We start from the raw sequence: 9,871 nt of genomic DNA on the forward strand, positions 1-9,871 counted from the left end.
ATGGTGAGCAGAGACACGAACGTGGTGAGGTGCTGAGCAGGCTCGTGCCAGCGTCAGGGCTGGGCACAGGAAGGTCACCACTGCCACAGCTGCTGGTCCCACCCCAGCACAGACAGTTCCCAAGGTCGTTCTGCCATCCCAGGTCGCTCAGGCTGCTCCACAGACATTGCAGGGAATTTCAGAAGACTCCAGAGGATGAGCCAGCTGCTTGCTCAGGGGTGGCTGGGCACAGATGCCAGCCAGCTGCCAGCCCTGGCAGCTGAGGAGGTGCTTCAGCAGGAGCAGAGTCGTGTGGCACTGCTCCCATCCTGGGCATGGAAGGACTGTGAAGAGCCTGTTGGCAGAGTAGGAGTGAAAACTCCCTGGAGCCACCCTGGTGACCTCCTGCTTTGGTGACATCCATGTGGAAGATGACACAAGGTAAGGTGCTACTTCCCTGCACACTTCCAGAGTCATGGACAAACTGCTCTGGTTCTGGAGGGAGCACAGGGAGGCATTGCAGGGTGGGAGAAGGCAGGAGGGATGAGGGTTGTGTGCTCTGGGCTGCCTGCTCAGCTGAGCCAAGTCGCCCCGCTGGGAGATGCTGCTCTTCCTGTCCCCTCTGTGCCCTCAGCAGATCCAGCTTCCCTCTGTGATTCCCAGGAGAGGAAGCCTTGGAGCACTGGGAGCAGCTCCAGCCTGCTCTGCTCCCCGGGGAGATCCGCCTGCATCCTGCCTGGGCGCTTGGGAAGTGGTTGTGTGCTCTGGCAGGAAACAGGGAGAAGTGGAAGGAAAAGCCTGAGAGGGACAGGAGGGAGATTTGGCACAGCAGCAAAGCACAAACGGGATGGATGCTCCTGCCTGCTGCCATCAGGGATCTTCCGCTGCAATCTGCTGAGCCGTCTGCCGGCCGGGAACAGCTGGGCTGGCTCTGCTCCTTCAGCTGCTCGGGCTGCATCTCCCCACCCAGCCCGTGCTGGGCCACCCAGCCCATGCCTGCCCTGTGCTGGTCAGCTGGGAATAGCACACAGAGCTCCCCGGCCCACAGGGCGATGGCTGTGTTGGAGAGGATGCTTAAAAATGGGGCATTTTGAGCATCAGGGGATGAGGAGCAGCTGGGCCTGTCTGAACACTGCCAGGGAGGGCCAGAGGGGCTCGTGGGGAGCAATTCCTGCCCTGCCAAGCTGGCTCTGTGCTTGAGGGGGGTCAGGCACTGGTTTTCAGGCATTTGGGTGGGATTTGAGCAGCACCCTCTGCCCTGGAGCTGCTTCTGGGAAGCTGCTGCCTTTGATGCGTCAGTGCAGGCAGCTGGAAGCAATTCCTGAAATGGTTTGTTTGCGGATGCTCTGGCAAGGCTAATGGCTTCTGTGGGGCCCAGGGAGCTTCAGGCCTGCAGCTGCTCCTGGGGATGGCTGGGGACAGTCTCTGCTGCCCTGGGCCAGGCAGCACTGCCACAGCTGTGCCCACGCTGATGGGCTGGAGGAGATCCCTGTGCTCCTTGGCAGCCTGGGCTCCACTGACATCACAGAATCCCAGAACGGTTTGGGTTGGAAAGGACCTCAAATATCCAAGTCCCTGCCATAGGCAGGGATTCACCCACTAGACCAGGTTGCTCAGGGCCCCATCCAGCCTGGCCAAATCCAGGCCTGGGAGGCTGTGACTGGTCAGGACAGACTTTCCATGGGTTGGGTATGTTAGAGCACTGCCCTCACTCACTGAATCACTGGCAAACAGGCCCGTGCCCCCTCCCACCCTGCAGCTCCTGGTCTTTCCAAGCCTCTTCTCCCCACCAGCAACCAGATAAGCAGGAGCCAACCCCTTGGTGTTTGTGTGACCCTGGCCTCGTTAGAGCAGCAGGCAAAGCCCGTTCTGTTTTCAGCACAACTGTTTATTGATAATCTTTGCTTATCCACTGTATGAATGTCACCAACCTTCGGACAGAGCCAGCCTGCTTCCCCAGGGCCTGTGTCCAGGTAGCCAATGCGTGTAGAAATCATGCACTTCAGGTAGTCTGTAACAAGACGGGTGTAAAAAATATCTCAGATGTATTTGAAATCTCTGCCTCATCTTGCAATCAAATCACTGAAAAGTCTGTAAAGAAGTTGTTGGGGGGACAAGGCTGGTCCCTCCCAGGCAGGGCACGTAGGCAAAGGGTCCCCAGCCAGAGCTGTGAGCATCCACCACACACTGTGCTTTGGGGGGGTGTTATAAACTGGCCCCCAGACCACAAACAGACTCTGGTGCTGGGGGACTTCAGGAGAAGCGTGGTGGTCCCTGGGTGGGCAGGACCCCAGGGTGGGGGCTCAGGCTGCAGAATTAACACCCCTTGGGAACCTCTCCTGTGGTGTCAGGTCCGTGGGAGCTGCTGCTGTGTGTGCCTGCCCTGGCTCGAGGAAAGAAGAAGATGGAGCAGCAGAAGGAATGGTGACCTCCTTTCTTCCTACAGACAGACAAAACCCCCATTCTCTGTTCCCAAATGGTATCCCTGCCCCTGCACAGCTTCCCAGCTGGAGCTGGGAAAACTGAGGGTTGCAGGTAGAGCAAGGAAGAGATTTGGTCAATTGCTAACACCCTTGGCCAGACTGAAGATCACAACTGTGTGTGCTGTTCCCTCAGTAGGGTGGAGGTTGGGGCTTCTGGGCTGGTGGTGGACTCTGCTCCCTACCTGGGTGACAAAAGAGGTTTCAGAGGGCAGGAGGGCTGGGGAGCCCCAGCTGGCACATGGAGGAGGAAGCAGAAGCCCCAGGAGGGCTCTTTGTGGGCAGAGTTGTGTCCTGCCCGCCCCATCAGACCCAGCCTGGGGGGACCACAGTGCCCATGGAAGCCCCCAGTGTCCGTCTGTCTGTCCATCCGGGACCGCAGCCGGGCAGGGCAGGCTGGTTGGCTGTTATGGTGTGTGTGTGTGTGTGTTGTTCCTTTGATGACCACGAGAAAAATTTTACATTACATTCAAACGAACACCCTTGGGTTTGTTACTCTACTTCTGAACACCGCAAAACACAGTAGCAACAGAACACGAAGGAGCAGGGGGGCAGCGAGCCCCGGCGGGGCCGAGGCGCCGGCGCTTGGAAAAGAATCCCTGAAGCCAGCGATGGAGGAAGGAGATGGGCGCGGATACACGTCACAGTTTCCATTTACAAGGCCCCCATGAGGGAGCACCGAGGCCGTGTGCCAGGACAGGCCCCGGCCGAGCTGCCCTGAACCCACCAGGCCGGGCAGCGCCGTCATCGTCCCGGCGCGAAGATGAAGTCGAGGGCTTGGCGCTCGGCCGCGGCCACGTTGGGGTGCCACAGGTCCACCATGAACACCACGCGGGGACCCTCCTCCGGGGCACCTGGGGGGATGGAAGCGCAGGGTGTGAGGGTAGGGAGGCACCTCCCCAGTGCAACCCCAGTAAACAGCTACTGGGAGCTCAGGGACACGGGGCAGGCTCCTCCCTGCCAGGGCTCCAGGGCTGCTTTGGGCACCCGGAGGATTCCTGAGGCAGGGCCTCCTTGCAGCTGCGTCCTGGATCTGTGCAGGGAGTGGCTGCTGCGCCACTCCAGCCTTCCTGGCCCTGCACGGAGCTGTGCTTCCCAACCCCACAGCAGGCTTGATGTGGAAGCAACAGCTTTTGTTCTCCCACTCTCTCGGCGCGCTCCCCTGTGTAGAGCAGCTCTGCCTGATGCTTTCATGCCATGGGGGACTAATGCCGGTTAATCCGGGAGAGCTGGAGCGGAACGGCCTCCGTCAGTGGTGGAGGGAGGAACAATCCAGTGGGCGTGAGGCTGTTCCCCGGCGTGGGAGACAAAGGCACCGCCGGCACGTCAGCACCGAGCTGCAATAGGGCCAGAGGAGGCCGGGGCCGTGGCATCGCAGCCAGAGCTGCCCTGCAGAGCTCGGTAATGAAGGAAGCTTCCCAAGCTGGCTGCTGTGGCGGGGAGAGGGTCAGCAGGCCCTGTGCTGGGCTGGCGGTGCTGTGACAGCAGCATGAGCAAGTCAGGATGGGAGCAAGCCATGGGCAGGCTGAGTGGGCTCCAGGGATCTGCCAGGAAAGGGGGCTGGGGTGGTCGAGCACCCTGAGGCAGAGGGAGCACCGTCATGGGACCGGGCTGCTCCCACCTGGGGCTGGCCGGGGAAGCAGGGCCCGAGCCCCGCTGGACACAGGGGCTCCAGCCCTGCTGGGGCAAGAGAAGGGACTGGGCGTGGGTGCACCCCGACTCCTCTCCGGTCCCCAGCACCACAGGGGACACCACGAGGCCCCAGACGCTGAACTCACCTTCGTGGAACGCCGTGTGCAGGAAGGAGTCGTCGAAGAGCAGGCACCGGCCCTCAGCCCAGCACTGGGGCTCACCCCCCACCACCAGTTCGCAGTTGCTGGGTGTCTTCAGACCTTCAGGCACAAAGAGAGAGGACAGGGAGGGTCAGGCCGTGCCGAGTTCCCTGTGGTGGGGCAGCAGGGAGCAAACAGTGAGCTCCGTGTCAGCCCCATGCTGCTGTTGAGGCGCTGCTCCCCTGCACGGAGTGACCTGAACCCCAAGCCTGGAGCAGCTCAGCCCCTGCCCGCTCCCTGTCTGCTCCCCCCTGCCCTCTCACTGTCCCCAGCGAGCTCAGCCTCGCAGAGACTCACTTTCATATTTGGAACAGCTTCCCAGTCCCCAGAGCCCATGGCCCCAAGGTGTGCACAGGGAGCCAGGCTCCTGGGACATTTTCCAACTTCAGGACCAAAGGCAGATGCTGCCTGCTCCTTCCTCCAGCCCTGCAGCGGTGACCCTGCCCCAGACAAGGCTGGGGGAGCAGGAATTGCACTGGGGTTGGAAAATGGGCTCAACTGTGGCTCTGCCACAAGCTCGCCATGAACCTGCCCTGTCCCTTGGTCTCCACCCAAGGTGCTGCCTCAGGGTGACCCACAGGGCTGCAAGGACAGAAATCCAGGGGGGTCGTAAAACCCTCACAGGGAAGCAGGTCTGTAAGGGCCACATGAAGGACAATCACAGAAATAAAATGGGTCTTTTCTTAAAATACCAGCACAAGCCAAGGCAGTTTGACAGGGGTTGATCCCATCATCTCCTGCACCAGCACTGTCACCCCCCGCAGTACTGGGGACGCTGGAGCTGCTGCAGAGCCATCCTGCCCCGAGGATGCGGCCGTGGCGGAGAAAGGGGTCATGGCTCACGTGGCTCCCGAGCGGTAACGATGCAGCAAACGAGCAGGATGGATCCAAGAGCGATGCCAAACCCAGAGAGCGCAGCAGGGACTCCCAGCTGCCCAGCAAAGCTGGGACTACAAAGCTGCTGTTTCAAAGGCTGCAGAACCCAAAGCCATTTCCCTGCACAACAGCCTCAGCTGGAGATGCTGGAACAGGGAAGCTGAGCTGCTGGGGGATGCGGGGAGGGAGCAGCCAGCAGCCTGCAGCCCTTCCATCCCACCCGCACCCTCAGGATGCTGCCCTGGCCCATGGATGCTGCCTGTGCCTAGAGTAAATCCTCATGAGTGCCTCACCCCACTGATGGCTGTGCTGGCTGAAAGGGCAGGTTGTGTCTTAAACACATCCATGCCCTGGGCACAGCAAGAGCTGCATTCCCAGCACCAAGGTGGGGGTGTCAGTGTGCCCCCGTCCCAGTGCAGAGTTCTGGATAAGCAAATGACCCACATCGCTCCTCTGCCCAGGGTGTGCGAGCTCCAGGTGTGCTCACCTGAGCCAGCCTGGACATCACTGGCTCTTCCCAGGAACCTCTCCCAGCCCCTCACAAGGGGAACACATTCCCCAGCACTCCAGAGAGAGGGATCGGTGACAGGCAAGGGCAGGTCCCAGCTGCCCAGCAGCTCCTGGGATCAGCTCTGAAGACAATTCCCATTCTGAACAAATGGCCAGCACTGCCTGGGTGTGTTTACCCGAGCTGTTGGCTGAACAGGCGCGGTTGGTGTTTGCCAGCCGGGCCCGTGTGGTGCCTCCCCCGGCACGGTCGGTGCTGTGCCAGCCTGGCCATCTGTGCCGCGTGGGCTCTCCCCGTCCCTGCCTGCCGAGCAGGGAGCACTGTGCCACCAACCCAGCGCTTGACCCACCGCAGGGAACACCCCAGGACCCCTCCCACCCTCATTTGCAGCTTTACAAATCCCAAAGCAGCATCTTTGCTCCCATTCACCCGTGTCCCATGCAGAGCACCCGAGATTCCAGGAGAGGGGAGCTGCCAGTGGAACAACACAGTCCCTGGAGCAGAACCCCAGGCTGCCCCGCATCCCAGGATAGGAGAGGGACTTGCCTGCAGAGAGGGGGATGTTCAGAGACCCCTACGTAAAATCAGCCCTCTGTCGCACACCAGCAAGAGTCCATGGCCCTGGGTCAGCAGGAGGAGGAGATGAAACCCTCCTGCTGCTGCTCTGGAGACCCTGGGGACATCAGGTACCCATAGACTGAGCACCAGCCTCTCCTCAGGAGGCTGTCACCACCAAAACCCTCAAAACCTCCCTCAGCCCAAAGCATAGCAGGTGTCTGAGCCCCCCAGGGCTGCAACTGATGGCTGAACCCCAAGAGCACGGGGTGCCACAGGCTTTTTTGGGGCTCCAGCCACGGCCGCAGCCCCCCACACCCTCCCGATGCACGAACCACAACGCCGGACACTCACCGAGGTGGCAGCGGATGCGGATGTTGGTGGGCCCGTAGTGCTCGGCGATGACGGTGCCCGGGCTCAGCACAGAGATGCAGGCGTTCCCAAAGACATTGTTGCCAATGCAGGTGCGGAGGCTCCCGAGCAAGCGGTACGTCCGTGGGCATCTCCGGCAGTTCCTGGGCACGCACATGCCCTGGTTCACCAGGTAGAAGGTGAACCACTCCCCGCTGGGCGTGCTGTTCATTTTCCATCCTTGCGGGAGGCTGCAGTTTGAGAACGCCTTGTACAGGGTCTCAAACTCGCACAGGATGGTCTGGAAGTTGCGCTCCAGCAACTCCACGTCGTGCTTTTGAGCGTCCCGGGAGAAGTAGGGCATGGTGGGCAAGTCGGGCAGGAAGAAGACTTCTGGCTTCTGGATGGAGGGCCGGCTGTTGAGGTAGCGGCCCTGCTCGCGGATGCCCTTGTGGATCCTGCCCATGCCGGACCAGGAGTAGCGCTTGGCGTACTCCTGCAGGTTGTGGTAGAGTTTCTGGTTGAGGCCGTCGTGGTGCGAGCAGCGCACGCACTCGGGCGAGTGGCAGTACACGAAGCCGTTCTGCACCCCGTTGACCTCGGCACTCTGCATCAGCGCGTTCACCGTGGCATAGGCGCGGGGCTGCTCCCGCCCCACGTGGTAGCAGTACCACACGAAGAGGACCAGCAGGCAGGCAACGGCCACCAGGGCCGTGGCGTCGCAGTCGCGGAAAGACTGGATGCCGGTGGCGATGAAATCGCGGAGTCCGTCCAGGGACCAGCTCCAGTCCATCAGCCACTCCAAAGACATGGTGGTGGTGCTGGGAGCGCGCAGCAGGGCCCGGTGGTCACTGCTCGTGGGGCTCAGGGGCACCCACACCATGCAGCCGGGCCGGGGCGCGGCGGGAAGGGGCTGCCATGGGTAAGCGGAGCGGCAGCTCTGCCCTGTGCTCCCGGGAGCTCTGCATTGGCAGCGGTGCCTGGCAGCACCCCTGGGTCAGCAGCCACGTGCCCGGAGGGTCCCCACCGGCGCTCCTGGGCACATCATCCTGAAAGGCCGTGCTGGAGGGAGGCTCTGGGGAGAGAAACCCAGAGGTGTTAGGGAGAGGGCTGCCCCGTGGGGTCCCTGCTGGGGTCAGTGCACGGGACACAGCTGGAGCTGTGTGCCGGGACTGTGTGGGGCACTGGCTTCTCAGGGAGGGGATGGTGGATAGGGAGCCAAACATCATCCCATGCTGAGTAAATCCCCCAGTGCTCTCAACAGCATCTTCCACAAATACCCAGATGAAAGGCAGCAGGGAGACTCAGACTCAGACTCCATCTCCCACTGCCCCAGTGACCATCTCCCCTCCTGCTCGTCCTCCAGTTTTCCTCTTAAGCTGCTGCCTTATCATGTTTGAAATCTGGCTGCTAAGTGAATAGACACTGAGAGTAGACACTTCACAGCCCTATCTGGCAGCACATCAGCTTATCCCCTCCATCTAACGGCTCTGAAGTGACTCTCCCTCCAGAGTCTGAGCTGTGGCAGAGCCCAGAGCTCAGCCAGCACGTGGCCACGGGAGCAGGTCGGGGTGGTGGCAACAGGGGCAGGTCAGGTTGGCTTGTTTGATTTCACCAGCTCATCGGTAAGAGCACTGACTCTAAGTAGCAGGATGGGTTTATGAGCCAGGGAAGCCATCCAAACCCTCCCCAGCCCTTCCTGCCAAGGTCCTGCAGCCTCTCAACGTGCATTTCCTTATCAATGGTGATGGGGATGGGCTGCAGATGGGGTCTGACCCTACGGCAGGGACGTGCTGCAGGGCTGGAGACCTGGGATTCAGGCAGCGTTACATCCCAGGGAGGCACATCCATGCAGCCGAGCGACCTCCACCCTACTTCCTTGTAGCATGCTGCCTGCATGCCCCATCCCGGGATCTGCAGTCCACGTGGCACGTCACAGCCTCCCGGGAATCTCAAGATAACTTTCCTCCATCTCCATGGCTGGCATCCCTCCAGACACTCCCGCTTCTCCCGCCCAGGCCTCGGTTCCCGGGGTGCAACCACGGAGTGGGTCCCAGGGGTGTCCCCTGAGGCCGGCACAACCCCCGTGCTCCCCACAGGGCTGGAGCATGTTGGGGAAGGCAGCAGAGCCCTGGGGTGATGTGTATTCAGGGTGGCTCTCACCCTACAAGGGGAGTGGGGAACTGCTCAGGCACAGCAGCCACGGTCAGTCAGAGCCAATGGCAACACGAAGGCACAGAGGGAACAGAGCTGGGGGGTCCGACAGCCTCGGGGTCCCCAGGTCAGAGTCACATCCTGCAAGGGTGGCACAGCACAAACACGGCCCCACTGCTGCCTCAGGGATGCAGGCAACACCTCAGATCAGAGGGAAACCATCAGAGCAGCAAGAAATCCAAGCCCCCGTGCCCACACGCCGCCTGCCTGACCCCAGAGCCTGGGAGCCTCGGGCTGCAGAGCCCTGGGCTTCTCTGGGCACAGTCTCCGTGGGACCAGCCCAGGAGCTGCCTCCTGTGCCAGCACGGACACCCCACTGCAAACCTGCCCAAACCCACCTCCACAGAGGCTGTGCCAGTGCTGGGGCAGGGCCCCAAACATCGGCACCGCTCCCGACACACACCGCATGGCTGGGACTGCGCGGGGCACCCAGTGGGTGCTGTCACCTCCCAGCCACGGTCCTGCACCGAGACGGGTCACAACCAGCGCCCCTGACCTGAGATTTCAGAAAAGGCTCCTCAGCTAATGATAATGGCAGAGCCATTCCAGGGAGTGGAGATCAATTCCACGTTGCACCGAAGTTGTGCAGGACGTGGAGGCGAGCACAGTGCCAGCAGCAGCCGCGTTACATAAGGAAGGCAGAGGCTTCGATGCAGCACAAAGTTGCATCTCGGTGGCTCCGTGGTGGCCCCGGCATCTCCTGGAGGCAGCGGGTTCCGCTCAGCCCGGCCAGGGTCCCCAGGCCGTGGGCCCGCGGCGACGGGGACGCGTGGCGAGGATGTCCTCGGCTCGGCACGGCTGGTGTCGCCTTTGGGAGCAGCACGAGGAGCAGGAGCCTTGGGGTGAGGCGGGATGCCCGCTGCCACTCCGGAACCGGAGCAGTGGGTGCTCCCTTCACCCTCTCCTGAGCATGCCACCCCGCCGGCGCCACCGGAGTAAGTGTCACCCGCGCGCTGCTCTCACCCAGTGTGACGGTGTCACCCGGCGTGGCGGCGTCAGCCGGTGTCACCGGTGTGGCCGCATCACCCGGCGTAGCAATGCCACGGCCCTGCCGGTGTCCCATCACCCGGCGTGGC

The 9,871-nt window shown here is 61.9% G+C and overlaps 1 protein-coding gene across 3 annotated transcripts; it reads right to left on the reverse strand.

The window, feature by feature from the left end:
* Window positions 1-1,846: 1,846 nt before the first annotated feature.
* ASPHD2 (aspartate beta-hydroxylase domain containing 2) lies at window positions 1,847-9,871 on the reverse strand. Of its 3 annotated transcripts, none has more exons than XM_042035208.1 (4): window positions 9,759-9,871; window positions 6,585-7,656; window positions 4,238-4,351; window positions 1,847-3,313 (listed from the first exon to the last, which is right to left on the reverse strand). In XM_042035208.1, the coding sequence occupies exons 2-4, from the start codon at window positions 7,462-7,464 to the stop codon at window positions 3,204-3,206; spliced, it is 1,104 nt and encodes a 367-aa protein (XP_041891142.1). In that variant the 5' UTR covers window positions 7,465-7,656; window positions 9,759-9,871; the 3' UTR covers window positions 1,847-3,203. The 3 variants fall into 3 exon arrangements, with proteins under 3 accessions (XP_041891142.1, XP_041891143.1, XP_041891141.1); XM_042035209.1 differs by lacking the exon at window positions 9,759-9,871 and adding an exon at window positions 9,292-9,727; XM_042035207.1 differs by lacking the exon at window positions 9,759-9,871 and having other exon boundaries at window positions 6,585-9,262.

Source organism: Corvus kubaryi, unplaced genomic scaffold (assembly GCF_017639235.1).
Source record: "Corvus kubaryi isolate FWS band 111438036 unplaced genomic scaffold, C.kubaryi_AGA036_p1.0 37382, whole genome shotgun sequence".
Lineage (NCBI taxonomy): Eukaryota > Metazoa > Chordata > Aves > Passeriformes > Corvidae > Corvus > Corvus kubaryi.

Bases quoted from the DNA above. Each gene is read 5' to 3' on its own strand.
- ASPHD2 (XM_042035208.1), bottom strand. From the start codon at position 7,464: ATGGTGTGGGTGCCCCTGAGCCCCACGAGCAGTGACCACCGGGCCCTG. The intron at 4,352-6,584 runs GTGAGTGTCCGG...TTGTGCCTGAAG, and splicing joins CCGCATCCGCTGCCACCTCG to GTCTGAAGACACCCAGCAAC. The intron at 3,314-4,237 runs GTGAGTTCAGCG...CCATCCCCCCAG, and splicing joins GCACACGGCGTTCCACGAAG to GTGCCCCGGAGGAGGGTCCC.